Below are 26,331 nucleotides of genomic sequence, written 5' to 3'. Positions count from 1 at the left end.
AAATCAACAACGTAAGAGGCTTTAGGCTTTTCTGACCCTGCATTTAGATGTACATTACACACTGTCTAATGCAGCTCAAAGGAGGCACTGTGAATTTGCATAGCAATTGTGACAACATGAAACACTACTTTCAATATATAAAAAAACACCAGTAGGCCTAGTTGGTGGCAAGTCAGCCTGATAATGATTGAATACCAATTTACTCATTTAGGCTCACAATAAGCAGATTACATAATTATACCATAAAAAAAATAAAAAAATAAAAAAAATTATGTCTCAAAAACATTTGCCTCAGCCGATTGGCATTACAGTATTTGCAATCATCATCCCGTGTTAAAACGGAGCGTCTAAAAGAAAAGTTCTGACTGCTTACTGAACAGTCCCGCTCGGCGCTGTCAAGCGCAGCTTCACCACACAGATTTAACTGCGCACAGCTAAATAAAACAGGCTGGTGGCAGACTAATAATTAATATTTCTGATGTAAAGATGTCTGTGAAACGTGTAAAGTTGCACAGAAGAAAGCCCAATAGGACCTGCCCTGTACAGTTTAAGAATCTGTAGCCATAGTAGAGGACTATTATTTTGTTGAACAGACCTGAGCGACAACTGATGACGTCACATGCTCAGACTTGCTTGACCAATCGGCGGAAGGGGGCGTGTCAGGCCGCCCACATGTGGAAAACGAATTTTGAAGTCATTTATTCGTTTTTTTTAAAAAACGAATAAAGGGGTGACTTCCATTTTTGGTTTATAAACGAAAAACGAATTGACTGAAGTTCAAAGACTCTCTTCATTCTTTGTTCAAAAAGGAATAACGATAAAATGATCGCCAAAAACGAAAAACGGTCCGTTTTTCGTTTTTTGATTCTGACACCAAAAACGGTTATTTGGTTTTTCGTTTTGAAACAAAAAACAGAAAAACGGTATTTTCGTTTTATAATTACAAACGAATTACGGATTATCCAGAGATCCCCTGACCCCAGTGCCAGTTTTATTTTATTTGTTGAAGAAATATAAAAAGGTCTTTAAATGTATTGATAACAGAGTTTGGGGTAAACATGTAGGTCCTATTTGAAACTATACACACACAAAAAAAATTGTGTATAGAAGAAGACTGGAGCTAAACAAGAAGGATCCTTCCTCATGGTCAATGTTGTGAGGTCTATAGTCAAGTCAAGTATATTTGTATAGCGCTTTTCACAATACAGATTGTATCAAAGCAGCTTCACAGTATTAAATTAAAATAATACAACAAAGTTTGTTTCAAGAGGAATTTATTGATTGATAAAATTAAATTAAATATCCCCAAAATATCCCCAACTGAGCAAGCCAAAGGCAACATTATATAGTTAAGTTTATTTAGTGAATGTGAAGAAGAGGATGAATGTAGAAGTGATTTAGAGTTGCCTATTAAATAAGAAGAAAGTAGTGCTAGATAGATTCTATTTAAGTGAGATGTGGAATAATAGGCTAATGAACGCTTAAATGTTTTATTACTGACTGATATAGACAGGGGACCTGATCTGCACGACTGTCTCGCACACCCGCTTTCACTACACAGCGCACACCGCCCTCTACTGGCGAACACAGGTATGAATAATCTGCTGTGGCTCCTACAAATGCATTGATAATCCGTGTAATAAATATGTTTGTTTTGAGTTTATCAGCACACAAAACTGACTGGAGTTATTAACTGTAAACCTTACTGGTGATTAAACTCAAGTCATTTGCCAATAAGGGCAACCATTAAAACACTTACTTACTAACCAACATTACAGTGACTTCAGAAGTTTAATCACGTGTCCCTTTCGTCACAGATAATAGCGAAAGTAAAAGAAAGCTGATGTTTCGCCATTTTAATAAAATAGTCGATTCCTTTCTTATGTGTAGCTAGCCTACTCGATGGAACAGATGGAGGAGTTTGTGAATCGGTTGGCTATGTAGATACATTTTGATAAAGGTTAGTCGCGCACTCGAGGTGACTTCCACATTAATATTTTCTCTGAAAGGAAATGAACGAGGTTTATTTTGTGTATCGTGTATATGATGATTTATCAAAATATCTCTATCTATTTCTCCAACTCTCGCGATCTAGTCAGATCAATTATAAAGATGTTTAACAATGTTTAATTACATTAGTTTTGTGTTTGTTTGTCATTTCCACCCAGAGTCAGTGGAGATCAGACTGTTACTGTTCAGCTTTATCATGGATGACAGACAAACATCCAGAGATGAAGATTTTTCTAAAGGATGCAGGTACTATGAATAAACACATTAATTAACCTTTTATATAATAAAAAAGATGTCTCCTGAAGAAAATAATGTGACATTCATTTTTTTTAATACATTATTTTAAAGGAAATTTCTTGACAACAATGTCTAAACCCTCCTCAAGTGCTTTCCATTAAAACGTTTTGTTTTTACGTTTCGTTGTTCTGTTATAGTTCAGTTCAGCAGGAGAGATCAGAACCAGCGCCCAGCTGTGTGTCTTTGAGGAGTGACTGGTCTATGGGTCATCCAATACATTTTAAGAATGACAATACACAGGCTGATCTCAGGTAGCTATAACATTTTTATTAATACATGATTGGCATTTTTATATTATGGTGTTTTTGTATTTTGCGTTTATGATATTCATACTAGACATTGTTGTCTTCACCTGATGCGAGAGAGACATATCTACAAAGTGTTCATTTTTTTTGGCTTGGACTCAGATATAGCATTTTATTGAATGAGATGCTTATATTATTTTAAACACCCAGCTTTTGTGTACATTTTAAATGGACTGTAGTTATTTTTGTTGGTACCTGGGCGTTGTGGAACTCCAGGTAATGTGCAGCAGTGCTGCTGTGGAGGCTTTATATTCAGAGCTCAAATAATGCCCTATATATTCTGACCTCAAACCCATCATAACCTCCTCCAAAAAGAGTCCTCCAAAAATTACCAACAAATGGTATCAATGTAATAAAATTAAACTTAATGAAATGAATCATGTTGTTGGTAGAAAACATTGTTTCTACTCAGATAATAACTGGGACCATATCATCTGCACATATTGCCAAATAGGCACAAGGTTTTGTTATCAGTTGAAGATCCTCCTTTATGCCTCTTATGACAGAGTCCACTATCTTTAAAGCAGATTTTAAGGAAATGCGATGGTTTTAACTATTTTAGGACTCTGTTGATTCTTATGAAAAGAATAGTGAGGCCGATTTAGTTAAAAAACTTTTGTAATTGTAGTTTTTTGTTTATTTCTCTTTTTATATTTTGCTACCGGTACTTTTATTCTCACCATTAAAATATCTCTGACAACTGGCATGAAGTTAAATTATAAGCAATCAATAAACAATGTATTATTTTAATTTAATATGTACAATATTTAATACAACATATTGTCAAACTTATAGTTTTTGTTTTTAGTATTATTACAGTTGTGCCCTTTAGGAGTTGATTTATTAATGTGCATTTACTTATTAACTGTTCATAGAATTATTCAGGTGATGTAAAACAAATCCACCAATATCACAGTGTCTGATTCTTGATTCTCTTCATGATGTTTCAGTTCAATCCCACCACAAAGATCAGCAGTAACAAAACCCGTCTGTAAGAAGAATGACCAGCCTATGAATCAACTACAGGACTTTAATGAAAGCAGGGATGCTGGTGTCAGGTAAAGTGTGGAATTTTAGATTGAGATCAAAATTAAAACACATTAATAATTAACACATTTCCTAAATATTATGATATGTTCTTGGTCATGATACAGAGAATAAATAAGACATTTTACTCTATATATTTATCTCTATATTTAACTTATGTAATACATGTAACATGGAATTTGAATTTTGCAGCCATGAAGTCCTGAACACATTTAGATCAAATCTGATGAAGAAGTTTAAGCGTCTGAATGAGGGAACAGCAAAGCAGGGAAACCCAACACTCCTGAATGAGATCTACACAGAGCTCTACATCACAGAGAGTGACAGTGGAGAGATCTGTAATGAACATGAGGTGAGACAGATTGAGACACAATCCAGGAGAGCAGCAACAGAGGACAAACCCATCAAATGCAATGACATCTTTAAACCTTTACCTGGACAATACAAACCCATCACAACTGTGCTGACAAAGGGAGTCGCTGGCATTGGAAAAACAGTCTCTGTGCAGAAGTTCATCCTAGACTGGGCTGAAGGCAAAGTGAATCAGGACGTCCAGCTCATATTTCCACTACCTTTCAGAGAGATCAATTTGATGAAGGGCAAAACGTTCAGTCTTTCAGATCTTCTTCATGTGTTTTTCCCTGAAACAAAAGAAATGGAAATATCCAGTGACAAATATAAAGTGTTGTTCATCTTTGATGGTCTGGATGAGTGTCGTCTGTCTCTGGATTTTCAGAGTGATGTGAGGTTTTGTGATGTAAGTGAATCAGCCTCAGTGGACGTACTGCTGACGAACCTCATTGTGGGGAATCTGCTTCCCTCTGCTCTGATCTGGATCACCTCTAGACCAGCAGCAGCCGATCTCGTCCCCTCTGAGTGTTTCCATCGAGTGACAGAGGTACGAGGCTTCAATGAGCCACAGAAGGAGGAATACTTCAGGAAGAGAATCAGTGATCAGAGTCTGGCCAATACAATCATCTCACACCTGAAGTCATCAAGGAGCCTCTACATCATGTGCCACATCCCAGTGTTCTGCTGGATCTCAGCCACTGTTCTAGAGAAGATGTTGAGTGAAGCAGAGAGTGGAGAGATTCCCAAGACTCTCACTCAAATGTACACACACTTCCTGATCCTTCAGTCCAACATAAAACATGAGAAGGACTATGAGAAGAACCTGACAGATGAAGACATGATCCTCAATCTGGGGAAAGTGGCTTTTCAGCAGCTTGTGAAAGGCAATGTGATCTTCTATGAGAAAGACCTGAGAGAGTGTGGCATTGATGTGACAGAAGCATCAGTGTACTCAGGATTGTGCACTCAGATCTTCAGAGAGGAGTCAGGCCTGTATCAGGCGAAAGTCTTCTGCTTTGTTCATCTGAGTGTTCAGGAACATCTAGCAGCTTTATATGTGCACCTCTGCTTCACAAACAACAACAGGAATGTATTTGACCCAGTCTCTAAACCAGGTTTGTTGTCTATGTTTAAGGACTGGTTTAAACTCAATTTATCAGAATATGTTTCATTTTCTGAGCTCCATGAGAGAGCCGTGAATGAGGCTCTACAGAGTAAAAATGGGCATCTGGACCTTTTCCTGCGGTTCCTTCTGGGTTTGTCAGTGGAGTCTCATCAGATTCTCCTTCAGGGACTAATGACACTGAGAAGAAGGAGTTCTGACAGCAATGAGAAAACAGTTGAGTACATCAAGGAGAAGATCAGGACCATTGACTCTCCAGAGAAATCCATCAATCTGTTCCACTGTCTGAATGAACTGGGTGACCAGTCACTAGTGGAGGAAATACAACAGTATCTGAAATCTGGAACAATAAGTGAAGCCAGACTCTCTTCATCTCAGTGGTCAGCTGTAGTTTTTGTGTTGTTGACATCAGAGAAGAGTCTGGAGAAGTTTGATATTAATACATTTGTTGGAGAAAACAATAAAGCTGAAAAACTGAAGGTTCTTCAGAAGCTGCTGCCCGTGATTAAAGTTCAGTAAGTATCAGTGAAAACTATCACTTTACTGTTAAAACAAAAGAAAATAAAAAGCTCATAAATCTAAGAAACATACAAACATTTATTGTATCAGTAATAGGAGCAATATGGCAGCATACTTGATTTTATTGTTTTTCTGATTTTTTTAAATCTATTTTATTGATGTGAATAATGACGGGGAGATGTGATTGGGAAACAATACAAGCTGACTCAAACTTGTGTTAAAGCACCTGACAGCCAATGTCTTCAACATGAGGATTCATTTAAAACAAACAAGTTTAATGTTACACATGATTTAGTACTTAAACCATTTATATGGATTTGATCCACGTTAAAAGTGAATTCTTTATTGTTGCAAATTTTACAATGAAACTGGACAACTTAGATAAGGTTTTCATTAACATTTTAAGTATTACATTTTAAACAGACAAACAAATCCCCAACTCTTATAATAGAGGTAAACAACATCAACTGGATAGAGCCAAAGACTGGACTAAAAAGGCAAAGGTCAAAATCTATAAATATGACATCATAATATATATAATAAAGCATGTATAATATGACATAATAAAGCACAAATGTTATTTTTTTTAAAAGGCTATCATGGTTGAGATATCAGTTGATGGTAGTAAAACTCTTGTCATGGGAATAATTTGTCTTCATTACACGCTAGACAAAGAGAGTTATCACTGATCCAGTAATATAAAGTCCTGGCAACAACGGACTAAAAATAAAATATTCATATAGCATGTTTATTGGTTATTCACCTGCAAGGGAGGCCAAGAATTCTAGCCCAATAATGCAGTCTTACATTTAGAGCAAAGCGAGGAGTTAGTTGGTTTAATTTTATGTTGTATATGTCGTGTCTGTTCAGAATCTTGTTCTTTTGCACACTGAGAGTTTGTTATCCTGAGTCCACACCATGTCCCATTTGTCTTTTATTCACACTTAACTCTCTCCAATTGTAATCTGTGACACCATTACCTCAAGGTTCCTGAGTAATTTTGAGACAATGCCATCCATTGGTGAACAAGTGCAGTGTTTTCTTTACTCCATCCACAAATTGTCTATTTTTTCTCTATTTTCTATTGCTTTTTGTTTTCAGTTCATAGTGTTTACCAAGTATGATTTTCATCTCTCTACAGTTTGAGTGATTGTGGAGTCACAGAGAAAGATTGTGCTGCTCTGACTTCAGCTCTGAGATCAAACCCCTCACAACTGAGAGAACTGAATCTGAATAATAGAAAACTACGAGATCCGGGTGTGAAGCTTCTCTCTGTTGTACTGGAGGATCCTGACTGTAAACTGGAGAAACTCTGGTAAGATCTTCTACTGTATATCATAGTCAGACATGTTATTGTCTTCTGTAAGACTAAATCAGGGTTCCACAAATCTGGCACTGGAGGGCCGCTGCCTTACTGAGTTTAGCTCAAACCCTGATAAAACTCTCCTTCCTGTAACTCTGAAGACATGGATTAGTTTGTTCAGGCGTCTTTAATTGGGGTTGGAGAAACTCTGCAGGACAGCGGCACTTCAAAACCGGATTTGAGGAACCCTGGACTAAATGCTTTGATGTAAATTTTAGGACTACACTACAGAAAATAAATTTCTTTCTCCGTATTTTTGTCTTCTTTTCTTTTTTGTATTCTTAATTTAAGATAAATTTAGCAAAATAACTTAAAATGTTAAGTCTTGTATACTGAAAAATTGCTTATGTATCTTGATTTAAGAATTTTTAGATATTAGATATTCAGACTACGTCTGGATCGGATTCAGAAGTTCAAGTCCAACAACACCCCCAAAGCTTCACAGTCCTATACCTCGTCCTGCGTCAACATTTCATCAAGTAACATTAGGCAGTTTTGATTTTACATATGCGTCTGCTGACATATGTGACCCGTTCTGGCAAAATGAGTCGCAATGAGCACATTTTCATGACTGAGCTACACCTGTTTGACTTTAATTGTCAAAGTCAATTTTGAGAAAAATCAAGTTAAACGTTTTCTGAAGGTTCCAAAACAAAATCATCTACCAACCATACCTTAAAATCTCTGGTAATAACACCAAATTTGGTACACGCCAAGCAGTAGCGGTTTTTGGCACGGGCGAACCGGGCAATCGCCCGGGGTGGCATTTTTGGGGGGGGCGGCGCCGCCGGCACGAGCAGAAAATAAAAATACAAAAAATAAATCTGCACCGCGAAGCGGATCCATATAGTTATCTAAGTCAGTCACACCTCGACTTTCTTCCAAATAACGCACATTTCATTCAGAATATTATAAATACAGGGCTCTATATTTCCTGCACATTTTTGTTTTTCTGAATTGTCTGCATGGCTAATAAAAATAGGTAATACAAAATGATTACTTGGTCACCACCACCTAGGTGAATTGGTTTAGTCTTGACTTTTGGTCGTGACTCGTCGTGAGTGACAGTTGGTATGGAGGGGGTCAGGGGAAATCTGTTGATTGTCGATGTCGAGTACGTGCCAAATAAGAGATGGATCATGGACAAGAAAGGGGGGGGGATTGGGGGGCGCTCGAAGGGGGTCTCGCCCAGGGTGTAATTCAATGTAGAACCGCCACTGACGCCAAGTCAAAACCAAATATTTATAGGAACAATATATATTCAAATTTTTCCCCCATGGTACCACAATCGTTTGATTAACATTAATGAAAAAGACTATATATTCAGACCTACTGTACTGCATGGGTGTTACGACCTCTCACAAATATATATTTGTTCTGAGAGAATTCGTAACATAAAGAAGAACGAAAGAACGGCTGAATCACTGCAATGATGTATTTACTCACTCACAACGGACCAAACAGTACGGACAACAGTTAACAAACATACAGCTACTAAAAGACAAATTGTTTGCTGGTTAGCCCACAAGATCCGAAGACGCTCTCCTTTCTCCTCCTCGTTGGCGTTTTATACAAGTCACTTCCATCAGGCAAATCCCGAACAGGTGCGTCCACCTGGAGACAGAAAGAGCAAAGAGCGCGCGCACACGCTCAAAGAAATAGAGCGCGCGCACATGCCCAGAAAAACACCAAGACAAACAAGGGAGGGACAAAACAAAGGAGAAACAAACGCAGATCGTAACAATGGGTCTAATATAATGTTAGTAGTAAGTAACAGATCCGCACACCGAATAAGCTCCCATTCACAAAATTTATTAGTGACGTTTCGGGCCTCACATGGCCCTTCCTCAGACTAACAGGAAGTGTACAAAAACAGTTGACTTTTAAAGTCTGTATCACGTGACCACACCATCACACAAATTGGATACATCCATCGACATACATTAATATTTACATATTTATACATTGTGTCCAAGAAACATAGAGAATCAAAAAACATTATTCAAAAAACATTATTCAAAACACCCATATTAAGGTAAAAGTCAGATGGACATTTCTATTTAATTTTTTTAGACAATTTTCAAACTTGATCAGACAAGTAAAAAAGCATCTGTTATAAACTCAGCATTTCATTATTTTTATACAGAGGCAACAAGCTATTCAAAGAGACTATACCTATAAATAAAACAGAAGAAAAGACTATAGAGAAAACAGCAAAGTAGAGAATCAAAAGACCATATTGTTATTCAAATCATCCATTAATTTAGAAAAGGTCTGATATCAAAATCCTCATTGAGGCCTCTGGGAGCTAAAGTGTTTAATGTGTAAATCCAGAAAAGTTCCCTTTTTAAAAGTAAATTATCCACATTGCCACCCCTGCGAGGACATTTGATATTCTCAATTCCCACATATTTTAAACTAGATATATTGTGTTTTACCTTCATGAAGTGTATGCCACAGGGCTCGATGTCACACCATTTCTAATCGCACTACGATGTTCTGAGATTCTAGTTTTTAATGCTCTAGTGGTCTTGCCTATGTATGACAGTCCACAAGGGCATGTCAACATATAAATTACATTCATAGTAGAGCATGTGATTATCTCTTTTATCTTGTATTTATTGCCATTATGCGGATGGTTGAATGTATTCGTTTTATAAGTAAAATGGCATTGTTGGCATCTTCCACAAGGGTAGTTACCTGTAGGTAGATCGTTTAAGAAATGAGGTGTAATCAAAGAAGGTACATCAGCTCGTACTAGTCTATTACGTATATTAGCTGTTTAAAAAATAAATAAATACAAGATAAAAGAGATAATCACATGCTCTACTATGAATGTAATTTATATGTTGACATGCCCTTGTGGACTGTCATACATAGGCAAGACCACTAGAGCATTAAAAACTAGAATCTCAGAACATCGTAGTGCGATTAGAAATGGTGTGACATCGAGCCCTGTGGCATACACTTCATGAAGGTAAAACACAATATATCTAGTTTAAAATATGTGGGAATTGAGAATATCAAATGTCCTCGCAGGGGTGGCAATGTGGATAATTTACTTTTAAAAAGGGAACTTTTCTGGATTTACACATTAAACACTTTAGCTCCCAGAGGCCTCAATGAGGATTTTGATATCAGACCTTTTCTAAATTAATGGATGATTTGAATAACAATATGGTCTTTTGATTCTCTACTTTGCTGTTTTCTCTATAGTCTTTTCTTCTGTTTTATTTATAGGTATAGTCTCTTTGAATAGCTTGTTGCCTCTGTATAAAAATAATGAAATGCTGAGTTTATAACAGATGCTTTTTTACTTGTCTGATCAAGTTTGAAAATTGTCTAAAATTGTCTAAAAAAATTAAATAGAAATGTCCATCTGACTTTTACCTTAATATGGGTGTTTTGAATAATGTTTTTTGAATAATGTTTTTTGATTCTCTATGTTTCTTGGACACAATGTATAAATATGTAAATATTAATGTATGTCGATGGATGTATCCAATTTGTGTGATGGTGTGGTCACGTGATACAGACTTTAAAAGTCAACTGTTTTTGTACACTTCCTGTTAGTCTGAGGAAGGGCCATGTGAGGCCCGAAACGTCACTAATACATTTTGTGAATGGGAGCTTATTCGGTGTGCGGATCTGTTACTTACTACTACATGGATTATACTTGTGATCCAGCACCCGTAATGAAAATAAGATGTCTGAGGAACTCCTGTGGATTTACTCCTGTGGATTCTAATATAATGTTACACATCAGATGTTTTTCCCCAACAGTTAACCAAATTTTCACTTAACACATAGCAGATTATGTTTGCTTGAATACTCGACAAGACAGATATTTTGAAACACTGTAATTCTGTGTAGGTATAAGAGTATATCGGGATCACGCGCTGTCTGAGGCGTCTTTGAGGCACGCTTCGGATGTGTCAGTCAGTGTGGGTAAAATCATTTTTTTTAAATCAGTATGAGTTTGAAAATCACATTTCATTGGTTCTAGAGGTGGGAATTGGCAAAAATTTGACAATCCGATAGTATTGTGATATTTGGGCCATGATTCAATATTATTGCGATTCTTAACATATTGCGATACAGCAAGTATTGCGTTTCGATTCTGCGATATATTGCGATTCATGTCCCCCATATTATTCAAAGGCATTACAAAAAATGAGGACAATAAGACTGCTCAACTCACTTCAAATGTCACATTAAATCTGTGAACATCTTCTACACATTTACTGAAGTGCAACTTAGGAGGGAAGTGCAAAAACTTTGTCCTTGAACATTCAGGACACAGGACCTTATTACAGAACGTAATTATATGAACACGCAACCACCGCATTAGCACCAAAAACATGGATATTTTATTTTAGAGAATAATTACACAACCTATTCGATAGTCTATAATTCTATAATTAAATAAACTAATCGAATATTCAAAAATCGTGACTCATCCCTGCATGTAATCTCTTGTTTTTTCCCCTCAAATCTTCAGTCACGTCTCGATTTTCTAAGGGGATTATAAACGTTTCTTCCTTGGTTCGCTTTTAATTAGGCCTATTATATTCAGATTCTTTACTGTGGTAAAGTAGAAAAACGTTGTAGGACAGATAGCCTACATTTTTACTTGCACGTCAGATTCATTTTAACACAGTTTTTGCTTGTTATTAGACATGCAAGGCGCGTCAAGTTTATTTGTAAAGCGCGTTTCACACGCGCGGGTGATTTTTAGTCTCGCTCTCTCTGGCAGCGCAATTTCAAACATAGCTTAAATGTCTTGCCCTTGTGGAAGATTAAATTCGCTTTTCATACCTTATACAACAAGTACCCTAGAAAACATGAAGTCTCTGACTCTTTCCTCCTTGTGTCCCACATCCCTCTCAAAGCGCAGAACTGTAGGCTTCATGTGGAATCACGCGTCTTTGTGTGGAAGTAGGCTATTAAACGATAATTTTTTTTTTTTTATAGATTTAACTTTATATTATTTAAGTTTCCAATATTTACTGATATTTATTTCAATGCTTTACAGGCTTTGTGTTGCATCTTTGACGGAATTGCTCAAATTAACACTTTTTTGCTCGAATAAACACTAAAAAAAAAATATTTTAATTTTCAAAACAACCCCCCAACCACCGCAGGAAGTTGGTCCATTACCATTGCAGTGGTAAAAAACTGCCACCCGCCACCGTCACAGACCTATAACCCAAAAGTAAAACAGATAATTTAATAATTAAATATTGCAATACTTTGCGCTACTGTATCGATATAAAATTTTGCCTGCGCAAAATATCGCGATACTGAACAGAATCGATTTTTCCCCCCACCACTAATTGGCTCAGACTCATGCCGTCGAGAATTTGCTATGAATATTCACAAAGTTGGAATGCTATGTTTTAAAACAACACCAAACTTGTGCTGAGGGAAAGCACAGTCGTCGAGAAGCGAGCAGAGAAAACTGCATTTTTCATGGACAAAGGAAAACATACAAATAAAGATACTTTTAAATGTTTAATTGCTATTTTGACCATTGGGATCTCTAGATGAGGGCTTAATGAACTCATTTTTGTGAAAACCTCAAATGCGACCATTTTTCACTTGTTTTGCCTGTACACATTCTGACTCATTTTGCCAGCACGGGTCACATATGATATTGCATGTTTCTGCTTCATCTTCGCCTGTTTTTTGACCAGGAGATTCGGTAACTCTTTCAGAAGATGCGTAATAGCGCCCCCTACCGTATAACAGTGAAAAACGGAAAGCTGGAAGTTTCCGTCAATGGCGGGGAAGCGTTTTATTACAAATGATGGAAATTTCTGTCAATGGCGGGGGAAGAGTAAATCAAATATTAAAATAACACCTCAAGAAAATGTCAGTGCGAGCTAAATACTATTTATTGGGGCAATGTTTGTCATAAGGCCTATATGCTTATTTTCACACCTCCCCCACTGTTTAACTTTTTCCGGTAATAAAAAAAAACATACCTGACCACTGATATATCAGTGCACACTTCTAGTCATCACCATGACTGAATGAATAGTTCAATATTATGTATCATTTTGAATCACAGAAGCAGGTTTTGTAAATCATGTGGCTGAGTAGAAAAAGGGCCTAGTGACGTCTCTGGTACCAGCAACATGTGAGAAGTGCCGGTACACAAGAAAAAGTGAGGGTAGGCTACAGCATAAAATATAGAAGTGCTGGTGCGTACCGGCCCACTTCGAGCACTGGAGGCACATCATCACTACACACGGGTTATACAGTAGAGAACTGTTGAGAATAAAGTAATATTACTGTGAAAACAACAAAAATCATTTACAGTCTACAAAAACATAACAAACTCAATATAACAATGCACTGGAGAACAGAGGCCCGTTCTTCATACATGGATTATTGTTATCTAGATTTTACTGTTGACGATTTTACATGATCCAGGATTGTTAGGTTCTTCGAAGCTCATCCTGGAGTTGCTGTCATAGCAACAGGTCCGTAAGCTCAAACGGGAGCATCTTATTTCATGTAAACTGGATTAGATTGCATCTTTTCAAGCGCAGGTGATACTTAAAGTCTGTTCCAGCCACTGCTACTTTCTTACAAGAGTAGCCTAATGAACCAGTAAGGGTTCGTTCGACCTCCGTCAAGCTCCTGAAGTTTGAAAGTTTTTACAAACAATAACTTGGTTTCCCTGGTTACGCCTAACGGTTTATTTAGCAACCGGAGATATTTATAGTCCGCTCAGCTCATAGAACCCTTCAGTTTGCTGCCTGTTGCTATGGTTACTCACAGCTGATGTAGCCAGCGCATTTATTAATTAATTTCGAACGGTAAACAGTCAGTTTCACCAGAACTCCTTTACTAGGTGTCCTCTATCACTTTTTAATGGACACCCTGCAGCCAATCAGAATCGAGTATTCACCCAGACCATGGTATAAGGTACAATAATGACTTAAAATAATAATTTAAAAACTCATTTGAAAATAATATTACAATGTTGTGTTGTCTATCATAATAGACACAGTTTACTCACTGAGAGTAATAATTACCTAATCATTTAGGTAATCTTACTTGATGTAGGCCTACAGTTAGTCTGAGCCGTACATTAATTTGCAGATATTATCAGAGTGGTTTGTTGCAGCGCAGGAGATGCAGTTAACTTATAAAAAATGCTGTGCCATTAGAAAAATGTTCTTGCCCCATAAAAACTTTAATCAATGCTGTCATTTAACAAATCTGCTTTACGGGTAAAATAAAATTATTTGCTAATTACAACATTTAAATGAAAATGTGAAGTACAAATACTAGAAATAGTGAAATAATGGAAATAATGGGGGATCCTTTAACAAACAGTACATTTAATTCATCTATTATAACTTTTATGTCATTTTGATTGCTTGGCTGTTTCCTAATAAAGGTCCATAAATGTTTTCGTCAGGTGTGTGATGTTCTTTTTTAATATGATGACATTACGTTGCTGTCTTGCTGTCTGAAATCATTGAAAAAGTTGGTTTTGTTTGAGCCTTCACAACATCAGTGGATCAATAATTAACAAACAAAGAAGATTATCTTTCGTCTGTGTTTCTCCTATTATTAAACTGTCAATATAAACTGGGATTTTTGAAGAACATGTGTTGAAAGCTTTTTGAATTTCTTTATTATTTTTTTTATGACTGTGATAAATCTCCAATGAAAATTTAGACATATTTAATAGTCTGTGTAGAATTGTGACTTGTACGTGTTGATCTGAACTGAGAGAGTGAAGAGTGTGTCATTGTTCTCTACAGGTTGAGGGATTGTGGAGTCACAGATGAAGGTTGTTCTGCTCTGGCTTCAGCTCTGAGATCAAACCCCTCACACCTGAGAGATCTGGATCTGTGGGGGAATAAACTAGGAGATTCAGTTCATCTGCTCTCTGCTGTACTGGAGGATCCTCACTGTAAACTGGAGACACTGTGGTAAGATTGTGTCTCTGATAGTCACACATGTCTTTGTCCTCAGTAAGAATTTTAGGACTAAAATTAGCTTGTAAAATGTTCTGTAAACACTGAATCTCAGCACAGAAATCACAGGTGTACACAAATGTCTAATCTCATGATCTGGTACCAGTGTTCATTTTTACATTTAAAAAAAAATCCTTTAAATTTGATCAATATTTCATTATATTCAATAATTTTAGTCTGTTTCACTCTGACTGCAATGACATTCCTGTTCCCCATGTTATTCAACAGTGTTTTCCCCAATGATGTTCCTGTATAATAATTCAGTGGTTCTCAACCCTGATCCTGGAGTTTCACCAGCACTGCACAGTTTAGATGTCTCTCTAATCAAACACAGCTGACTCAACTCATCAGCTCGTTAGTAAAGACTCCAAGATCTCAGGTGTGTTTGTCAGACAAGAGAGACATCCAAAATGTGCAGTGATGGGGTTCTCCTGGGTGGTTTCTCAGATCTAAGAACAGACTTGTGTTCTTGTGGAGAAAGAATGAAAGAATGTACGTACCCGAATGAATAGTTCAGTATTATGTATGATTTTGATGCACAGAAGCAGGAAACGTAAATCATGTGTCTATCTCGTTAATCTAAATCTGGAGCGCCCAAAACTGTTCCTGGAGATCTACCTATCAGCAGAGTTCAGATCCAACACACTAAACCAGCTCATTAAGCTCTTCAGGAGCACTTCAGAATGACAGTGAGTGGTGTTTGTTACAGCAGTGTTTCCCACTGTTTCTGTGTCCTGTTGCATGAAGCCAGTTTCAGTTGCTCCCCTTGTAAATTTGAGATTATTTTGAGCAAACTCTATTTTTTCGGGCTCAAGAAGGTGGATTGGTTTTTAGCGGGTTCGATCACCATGGTAACTTGCGCTGCAGGATGACCTTGAATAAAATGAATGTATTCTGTGTTCGAGATCACAAACCAAAACTGGACCAATCAGCTGTGAGTAAAGTGACATGTATCTGATGCAATAAAGCCACTCCCCCTGTATCTCTCACTCCAAATTAAAGCAGTTTAGAGTGAAAGAATTTTATGTTTATATTAAATGAATTGTAATTATTTATAATTCATATAGTATATTCATATAATTGAAGAGTTCAGATGCAAAAGCCTCTAAGTGCCATCTGAAATTTTCTTCTAGAATGATCATTTTTATCAAGCTTGTATATTTAAGTTCAGTAATTTCACTTAAATGACAATTAATAGGTAATTTTCATTGCCATTTAAGTGAAATTACTGAACTTAAATATACGAGCTTGATAAAAATGATCATTCTAGAAGAAAATTTCAGATGGCACTTAGAGGCTTTTGCATCTGAACTCTTCAATTATTCTCTTAATTTAAAATTAACCCTAAAAGGGGCGATGTATCCTGAGATAAGCAGGGAAAGTGTTGGTTTAATTTCTCAGTTTTCATGTTGAAATGGTGTTTGTTGTGAATATTTAGATCTGGTGACTTCATTCATACATTCTCTGTTTAGCTCATGGACAGCATTTAAAAACAACATGACCTGTAGTGGGAAATCTACTCGCCTTCAGTGATACATTTCACATATTTACAATATTTGAGGAGACTTGCATGTTTGAAGAGTTGTTGTTAAGTGTTAGCTTATTATGTTTATGTTGAAATTTGATGGTTTTAATTTTTCCATTTTCCATAATCTGCCTGTAAATGTTTGTATCTCCCAGGACACGTTTCCCCTTTGGGAGTTTAAATTAATTGGAAAAAAAGAATGCTGGTTTGGCAATGCATGTTACAAGATTTTAATACGAATTTTAAAACATTTATTCTCTCATAACTTTAACTAAACATTCTTTGTAAAATTCGGTTGAACAATAAGTAAATGCCTATTTATGAATATATTAGCCTACTGTATCAAATTTAATATGCAAATTTCTAGGGCCTATAAATGATCAATATGACCAAAACTTTGCTGATAAACATCGTGTACACAATCTTCTTCATGCCTTCTGTCCTCTGATTGATTGTTTTTATGTTTTTATTTTATTTTTTTAAGTAAGGTCCTTTTGCTCAGAAAATCTTTAATTATGTTTATAAAGTAAATGTAAGAAATATTTACTAGACTGAAGCAACTGGGGTTTATTGATTATTAATACACCATTTTTTTATGTAAAGAATTGCATATATGATCCAGAAAAGCTGTGTGTGTGTGTGTGTGTGTGTGTGTGTGTGTGTGTGTGTGTAATGTGATACTCAACAAAAAACAGATACAAACTTGTATATGCATGCATATGTGTCTTTTTTTTTGTTGAGTATCATATTTATACATCGCTTTTATGGCTCATATGCAATTCAGTGCAAATCAATGATAATTAAGAGATGGAAAATGTTCCCCAAAAGCCTATTGCGTCATATTTGACATTTATATTAACATGAAAAAATGTCAGAAGAATTCATTTTTTTAACATTAACAAATGGTGGATTAATAATCAATAAACCCAGTTGCTTCAGTCCAGTGAATGTTTCTTACATTCATTTATAATAATCATGAATCATTAATCATTTCTCAGCAAAAAATACTTTATTTGATAAAAAAAGTATAAACTATCAATCAGAGGACAGAAGGCATGAAGTAGATTGTGTGCAAGAGCAAAACAGAGAGGCAGAAGGTAGCATTAGGAAGACAGAAACAATCACTGCATATCCAGTAAAACCTCATGTTATGTTCACTGTCAGCAACAGTGTTGTCATAATTATCAGTTTAGGTTAGACCATATTGGTTTCACTTTATTTTAATGGTCCCTTGAACACATTCTGTTGACTATCAGTACAGTTGCACATGTCTACTAACTCCCATTGGAGTGTTAATAGATTTATTAGTAGACTAGTAGGGTTAGGGTTAGAATAAGTTGGCATGTAGTTACAAAGTTACTTATAGTCAGTAGTTAACCTACCATACTCTTGTGTGCTTTCATCTTCACGATGAGTCTGTCACAGAGAAGAGGTGTAGTTGTGTTTGAGCTCATTTAGAACTGTTGGATTTATGAAGAACATGTGTTGAAAGCTTTTTGTTTTTCTTTATAATTTTTTTATGACTGATAAATCTCCAATTGAAATTTAGACATATAGTCTGTGTACACTGTAAAAATAAAAGGTGCCTGGAGGAACCTTTTGGGGTTCTTCACTTTGCCACACCGGCGGAACCGTCTGTAGATCCTCTAGGCCAGTGGTTCCCAACCTTTTTTTGTCTGAGACCCCCTTTTTCCCAAGAAAATATTTTAGGGCCCCCCTTCACATTTAATGATATTTTCGCTCTTGTAAGCTTGCAGCAAGAATGACAAAATATGTTGTTTTCAAACAAACGGTATGTTTACTAAACAGATATGTTTATGCACAAATAATAGCCTATAATATTGAAAATACAATAACAAAAACATTAGTAGGCCCTTTGTAAGCCTATACTTGGAGTAGCCTATAAATTTGCCATTTTAAATGCAATAACAAAAATATCAGTATTCACACTTGTGTGTAGGTAAAAAAAGAATGAATATAGGCTATTACTAAATGACTTCTGTCTGGGGCCTCAATACTTGCATGTTATTTGTGAGGCTTTATCAATATGAGGCTTTATTTTTTAGGCTTTTGGCGCTACAGCGAGCGATAATAAACTTGCGTTTATTAACAGAATAATGCGTCTTTCGGAAGAACATTGTAGCCGGAACTACTTCTCTCTCTGTGTGCGTCTATGACGAGTCACGCAGGTACTGGTCTACTCCGCAGCGGCAGCGATCCGAACCAGGGTAAAATAGTCCCAATGTAATCACTTGTTATAGGTGTACCATAGTGATTCAGGATAAGACAAAAACACGGTTTGGAAAATGGATTCATGATGAACTCGCTCATTATCTAAATTTTTAACAGAAAAAAGTTAAGGACTTTTATTTAATGCAAATTGCTCAAAACTTTTCAAAATATGACGCGACCCCCCACAGAGCTCGCTGAGGCCCCCTTGTGGGCCGCGACCCCCCTGTTGGGAACCACTGCTCTAGGCACCCTTTAAAAAGGGGTGGTTCTCTGAAGAACCACACAAGTTTCCTGAGGAACTCTTATATGAAGCACTGTGTGGAACCACTGTGGGTGCCTCCAGGAACCAAATTTAAATTTTTATTTATTTATTTGGATTAAATTAATTTCACGTTGCTACTATGGTTACCATTAACTTCTATTATAATAAACAAACTGAACCAAATACAAAATAAGAATTGTTTATTACATATTTTAGATCCATTTTAATACATACACTTCAATGCACTTGGGGAAAAAAAGCTAGTAATAGATTAATATCAATGAATACACACAAAAATAATTGTATAATACATAAGTAACATGAATAATCAACCATGTGTATACAATAGGCCACACAAGAAAAGACATCTCAACAAAATGCATAGAAAACACATGTTCCATGTAATAAATCAATGTAAAAAATTTAAATTGACTAATTAAAAATGTCCATGTTCACTTAATTTTAAAACGTGTTTCCGTTCGCTTAAGTCTGACGCCACTGTTTCCAAGTCCAAAAGCTCTATCAGATGCCAAAAACAAACAACAAACAGTGCTAATATGCACTCATTGTTTTGTAATATTCCTGAAAATTATGATCCTAACCTTTATCTCTATTCCGAAATCTCAGATGGTTTAGTTATTCAGCTATTTTGAATTATAAAATGTTGAAGTCTGGGATGCCGTGAGACTGGAGACTGTAATGTACACTATGGCTTTTGAAAAGCTTAAATGTGTGACTTGAATCAACAGTTCCCATAAATGGTTGTTGAGTATTCTCAATATCTAGAAACAAGATAAATGAAGTAGAAGTAGAGGCTTCGACCAGGGCCGGAGTGGGGCCACTTTTCAGCCCGGGAGTTTCAGGCCCAAGACCGGCCCCTCTTTTTCCATGGTGGAATTCCAAATTAGCACTTTTTCCAAATTGGATAAATGAAGCAACAGTTCAGCTCTTACTATTGTGTAGTTTTTATTAATAACATGGTTCAACAAATAATGTAAAGGTTAAATAATAATTCACTTAAGCTGAGAAAGTTAACAAAACATTTTCCACTATTCCACAAGGATAGGTTGATAAATGAACAAAAGCAGAAAGAAAGAAAGAAAGAAAGAAAGAAAGAAAGAAAGAAAGAAAGAAAGAAAGAAAGAAAGAAAGAAAGAAAGAAAGAGAAAGAAAGAAAGAAAGAAAGAAAGAAAGAAAGAAAGAAAGCATTTGAAATGTATCCCACTCTTCCACAAAGAGGAATATTGAACTAATGTTTACAGATTTATTTGTATTCAAAAATAATGCTTTTTTAATAAAAAAACGTGACACCTAATGACATTTGAGGTTATTAAAACAGTAAGTCCCGCCCATCGACTGACAAAAATAAAAGTGTTCGAGCGAGCAAAAGCAGGAGATCAAGCGCGAGAGCGTGGGGAATGATCATGCGCGCGCGCGAGGGCTTGTATTGCGTGCAGAGGAGATGTCATACGCGCGCGCGGGGTTTGAATGAGCTCGCGAGTTCCCGCTTCCTCGCGTGTAGATCTGTTATCCTCTCGCGAATGTCATTTACTGCGCGCGCCAGCATCAGTTGTGTGCTCCGTTAATTTTGTCATTGATTTTCCGCCATAGGGCCGGCCCAGCTATCGGTAGGCGCCGGCGGTGCCGCGGTAGCCTACCTGAGAAAACGTTTTGGAAAAGACGGGCTATGGACCCAACCAACTGTATGGGAGGGGAGGGGAGGGGAGGGGAGGGGAGGGGAGGGGAGGGGAGGGGAGGGGAGGGGAGGGGAGGGGAGAACTCCCTCTCATGGTACAACCCATGCAGAGGCTGCGCGCTGCAGTGTCAGAATGCGGAACGTGTGTAGGCTATAGCCTAATGTAACTAACGTGACAAATGTAAAATTAAAATTAAAATTTAAAAATTATCCTAGACCGGCCCAAAAGTGAAGCGGCCCACCGGGAATTCTCCCGATTCTCCCGATTACCCACCCCGGGCCTGGCTTCGACCCGGAAACAGGATTCCTTATGTCACAACAATCAGAAAACATTTTCCATTTGAACAGAGTTAAGGTGCAGTAAAATGATCTGTTGTTCTGTGAATGTTCACTGGTGAATTCAGTCATTTCAATAAGAATTCACACGATCAGCAATTTTGTGTGGTGCTTCATACATTACGTCACTACACTGCTGACAATGGTCAATGGACCTTTTTGCCTGCGTAATTTCACGAAATTCACAAATGTGACGCACCTTTACTCGCTGCAACATAAAATGCAATCAATTATAAAATCTTCACAAGGGACACGTGAGGTACTTAACGAGTTAGAAAAGTGAAAAGGTGCATCAGCTTCATTTTCTGTTTGTTTTTCCTCTTTTCTGGTGGATGGTCCAGGCACTTCAGTGATTATCAGGTCTACAGGAGGATTTTTATTCTTGTTCAAACTTGTATTTCAGCTTACCGAGATCCCTGCAAAGAACACAATTTACTGTTAGTAAGGTTATTAAAGTGATAGTTGTGAAATTTAAATAATTTCCTCAGCCTTGTGACGTTCCAAACCTGTTTGACTTTCTGTCTGTGGAACCCGAAAGCAGATCTCAGGCATAATGCAACCCGTCACCATTCAATATCACTGCATGAAACACAAGCAGAAAAAAATTGTGTAAATCATTCATGAAACCATTCTTATGTACACTTGTCTAGTTCAATTCAATGCATCAATTTATGTAAAAATGGTTAAGCTCCAAAAATGTCCCAGAAAAGATCCTAAAAATAATCAATGAATTCACAACTCATGTGTTATGGTTTGTGTTGTAAGTCTTATGAAGCCATTTAATAGTTTTTTTCTTTTTTTGTAGAAAAAGACCAAACTTGAAGTTATAATTCAGGGTTCAAATGTCTTATATTCAAATGCATATGATTAAGGTATAGCCTATAAAAAATGCATAGCATTATTAGCTCCAAACCTGTGATATTACATGAATGTAACATGTATGAGATTTGAGAGCATGAGGGAAGAAGATTTTCAGAGAATAACTGATCAAAAAACACAAGTACACAGTCAAACAATACAATTGCACACAGAGAAAGTTCATAGTAATAAAGTACTTGCATGTGGTGCAGGTACTTACTATAATTCAATGTTGCCACTGAAACATTGTACTGGTTGTTCTGGGGAAACAAAATAACAAAGCTGATTATTCACAACAAAATATTTACTGACCACTAAATGGATTCAAAATGGTATTTGAGAGAATGAGGGCACCTGTAGTAAGTAAAGTTAGGCTAAACAAAAACAGACCAAACTATATTAACCTGCTTTTGTTATTCATAACAAACGCCAATGACGACAGCAGGAATCAGCTAAATTAGTTAGGCTGTATATCAGCAATTTGAAGACAGTTGTACAGAATATGTTGAATTGAATGACTAACTTTAAATCAATCTAAGACAATAAGTCAATAATTTCCATTTGTTCATTAGATCAACGTAGTTAGCATCGCGGCTAAAACCTTCATACCAGATACTGTACAATAAACGAGTGGTAAACACTGTAAAAACGTAGTAATGTATAATAAATGTAGTTTATATATATATGTGTGTTTGAATATATAGTAAGTATTTATATTTCTTTGGCGAGTTTACAAACCTCGTAACTGACAGCCGAACAAACGGCGGAAGATGCGGCAGGCTTTGATGAGGAGAGCCGTTACTTTCAAACTCGATGACGTCGATCAGCTGAGCTTTGTTGCGCGCGAGCAGTGCGAGCAACACTGAAGTGACGACAGCTGAGGAATAGCAGCAGTTTCGTGACTGAATAAAACCTTTATCCTCCTGGTTCTTCTTCTTCAAATAATAATTTATGAAGAAGTAAAAAAATATTATTTTATTACTATTATTTATTCAATAATAATTAATGATTTTTTATTATTAATATTATTATTATTTAGTGTTGTTGTTTAAGGTTTAAATTAATCAATAAAATAGGCCTATACTAAATAAATGTAAGCTACCCAGGTGAAAAAGATGTAGGCTGCTGTTAAATGTATTAAAATGCATCAAAGTAGGTTATATTTGTATTGAAGGCCTACTAAAAACACACTCAAGTACATTTTTAATAGTAGCCTACGTATTTTTCACCTGGGTATACTGAATCAAACTTAAGTAATAATAGGATAATAATAATATCATTCTGGCCTCACTGAACCATTGGGTTCCTCCAGATGCTGGCTTTAACATAAGAGATCCTCCAGGAACCACTTAAATGTTAAAAGATCTTCCAATAACCCTTTTATCACATTCAAGTTCCTCTATTTTCCCCCAAAGCACTTCGAGGTCTCATAGTAATGAAAAGGTGACTCCAGAACCTCTGAACTAAATACAAAGTGCTTAAAGGATCCCATAAGTTCCAGCAAGAACCTCAAATATTGTCAATGCTCCTCCAGTAACCCTACTATAGGAGAAAGAGCTTTGAGGCACTTAAATTACATTTTTAAGTTCCTTGAGTATCCGAAAGGATATTTGAGGCTCCTTTAGTTTTTACAGTGTAGAATTGTGGCTTGTACGTGTTGATCTGAACTGAGAGAGTGAAGAGTGTGTCATTGTTCTCTACAGGTTGAGGGATTGTGGAGTCACAGATGAAGGTTTTTCTGCTCTGGCTTCAGCTCTGAGATCAAACCCCTCACACCTGAGAGATCTGAATCTGTCTGTGAATAAACTAGGAGATTCAGTTCATCTGCTCTCTGCTGTACTGGAGGATCCTCACTGTAAACTGGACACACTGTGGTAAGATTGTCTCTCTGATTGTCACACATGTCTTTGTCCTCAGTAAGACGAATCATTTGATGTACATTTTAGGACTAAAATTAGCTTGTTCTGTAAACACTAAATCTCAGCACAGAAATCACAGGTGTACACAAATGTCTAATCTCATGATCTGGTATTAGTGTTCATTTTTACATTCTTTTTAAAATATATCCTTTAAATGTAGTCAGTATTTCATTATATTCATTATGTTCAATAATTTTAGTCTGTTTCACTCTGACTACAATGACAACTCTTTTCCCCCACGTTTACTCAACAGTGTTTTCCCTAATGATGTTTCTGTGTAATAATAGTGTTTCCCAACCCTGATTCTATAGTTCCCCCGGCACTGCACAGTCCTTAATCGTTGAAGTTTCTGTTTTGTACGGCTCTTTCCGTGGCTACAAAAATACAATTATTCAAAGTAGCTTTTCAAAAACTACTAATGTACTAATATGAAAGATAATAAGCAAAAGAAATGTAATAACTTCATGCTGATCTTCATTATCTTATATGCAGGGAAAACACCTGAACTTCAATAAAGTAACATGGTCAGCGCCGCGCTGGTGAGATTAGTTTGCTCTGTCCATTCGGTTTCGCTAGCAAACACGTCCTCCCTGCGATGTCGAGTCGGTCACACAGCTCGGTCCATTGAGCCGCACCGATGATGTCAGCACGGCACGAGCTCTGTAACACCGCTCAGTTTCGTCCCACTGTTGGTGTGTTTGGCTTCCCATACAACTCGTTACAACTAACAGACATTGCTTAAAAGAGTTTGTGAGACGCGCCAAATTAAACAGAAGTGCGGACACACAACTTCCTTTTCAAGGGAAATTAGCCATCATCAACTACCGAAATCTCTTCTTATTTCAGTAATGCGTATGAATGAATTTCACCAAGGTTGATCAATGTTTTTCGTTTCACTAGTGTTGAGGCTTTTCAATAATTGTTGCCCAACGGCCCTTCATACTGGAGATCTCATAGTTGTCTCCTCTAAAGTTTAGAAGAAATCTCAGCAACATCACACACTGTGCTCAGATTTCTCTCCGTAGAAACTCGGGATCACTCACATTTGTCTATTTTGAAGTTTAGAAGTGATCTCAGCAACATCACACACTGTGCTCAGATTTTTTCCCTAAACTAAAGACCCTGGTGGTCTCATATTTGTCTCCTCTAAAGTTTCAGACAAGAATGAACATTGATCTAGTTGATTTGTACAGTATGGTGCACTGGCAGAATAGTTTTGTATAATTAGTGTAGAAATATGTGAAATGCTTATAAATCATTAAATGTTTAAGTTTTATAGACCCCATTATTACACATTTTTCAAGTGTCCAGACATATATTGTTATCCATTTAATATGAAGAGACAATTTTATTAGTCTTTTTCATTATAAAATATATTATAAGTAAGTAAAATGTATTTATACAGCGCCTTTCACAGACTAGGTCACAAAGCGCTTTACAATAGACAATAAAACATAATAACAAAACAAAACAAAAAAAAGTTCAATATATAAAAGGACAGAGATTACCCAAAAGCTAACCTGAACAAATGAGTCTTCACTTGTCCCCTAAAACTGTCCACATTCTCAGCAAACCTAAAACTGGTTGGCAAAGCATTCCATAGTCTGGGTGCCATAGCGGCGAAGGCTCTATCCCCACCTGTCTTTAAACGAGTGCGTAGCGTAGATAGCAGATTATTAGACCTGAGAGACCGGAGAGGGGTATGAAGATGAATTATGTTAGCAAGATAAGCAGGGGCCTGACCATGTAAAGCCCTATAGGTTATGGTTACAATTTTGAATTGGATCCTGTAAATTACAGGAAGCCAGTGAAGGGAGCAAAGTATCGGGGTGATATGGGTGTTAATGACTGTTATATTGTCTGTTTTGAAATGTAAATAATATAGTCGTTAAATTTATTTATTTTTGTATGGTATCTAATTTTTTTTATATTGGGTTTCATTTGTGTTATGGTAACGGAGGTCTTTTATTTTGACGTTCGCCCGCGTGAGCGGATATAATGCGCATATGGTCCAAACATTTCAGTATGGAACGAGACCCAGACGTACATGGTTGTGGTATCAAAGGTTTACGGTTTGCAAGGAGTTTAAAAGGATTTAGCTCCTGGTTTAAATGGAGAACAAGGTACGGTTATAGACTTCCTACTATCTTTGTTTTGTTTTGATTTATTTTTTTGTATTAAGATTAATTGTTGGTTGTTTTGTATAATGCTTAGGTATGTTTAAGTCATTCATCTTTACTTATGTGGTTTTGATGTATGTCTATTTCAAGGTTTATTCATTTTGGTATTTTGTTTTCTTTTGTACAAGCTTTTACGTTGATTCTCAACGAGTCAATGGTGTCCAACGGTGATCGTATGTGATGACGGACATTCAAATAAAGTGTGTGAGAATCATCAGTCGAAGAGTCCAACCTTTTTTTTAAACCAGGCAGCTACAATGGGTGCGCCTATTTGATCTAGTGAGTAACCTAGCAGCAGAATTTGGAAT

The 26,331-nt window shown here is 36.6% G+C and overlaps 1 protein-coding gene and 1 long non-coding RNA gene across 2 annotated transcripts in view; both read left to right on the top strand.

The window, feature by feature from the left end:
• Positions 1 to 1,809: 1,809 nt before the first annotated feature.
• LOC309510014 (NACHT, LRR and PYD domains-containing protein 12-like) overlaps positions 1,810 to 26,331 on the top strand; it is a 49,992-nt gene continuing 25,470 nt past the window's right edge. Inside the window, exons 1-8 of the mRNA XM_082191150.1 lie at positions 1,810 to 1,960; positions 2,169 to 2,256; positions 2,445 to 2,558; positions 3,563 to 3,670; positions 3,852 to 5,648; positions 6,794 to 6,967; positions 14,800 to 14,970; positions 23,628 to 23,798. Coding sequence (XP_082047276.1) covers positions 2,207 to 2,256; positions 2,445 to 2,558; positions 3,563 to 3,670; positions 3,852 to 5,648; positions 6,794 to 6,967; positions 14,800 to 14,970; positions 23,628 to 23,798 — 2,585 coding nt within the window. The 5' untranslated portion in view covers positions 1,810 to 1,960; positions 2,169 to 2,206. The remainder of the gene's footprint in view (positions 1,961 to 2,168; positions 2,257 to 2,444; positions 2,559 to 3,562; positions 3,671 to 3,851; positions 5,649 to 6,793; positions 6,968 to 14,799; positions 14,971 to 23,627; positions 23,799 to 26,331) is intronic.
• On the top strand, positions 24,399 to 26,240 carry LOC309510046. The gene is made up of 2 exons (XR_014210166.1): positions 24,399 to 25,966; positions 26,152 to 26,240. It is a non-coding gene; the product is annotated as an uncharacterized lncRNA (long non-coding RNA).

Source organism: Leuciscus leuciscus (assembly GCF_965113295.1).
Source record: "Leuciscus leuciscus genome assembly, contig: SUPER_11_unloc_1, whole genome shotgun sequence".
In the NCBI taxonomy this organism is placed as follows: domain Eukaryota; kingdom Metazoa; phylum Chordata; class Actinopteri; order Cypriniformes; family Leuciscidae; genus Leuciscus; species Leuciscus leuciscus.
This window is presented reverse-complemented; position numbering and strand designations above follow the sequence as displayed.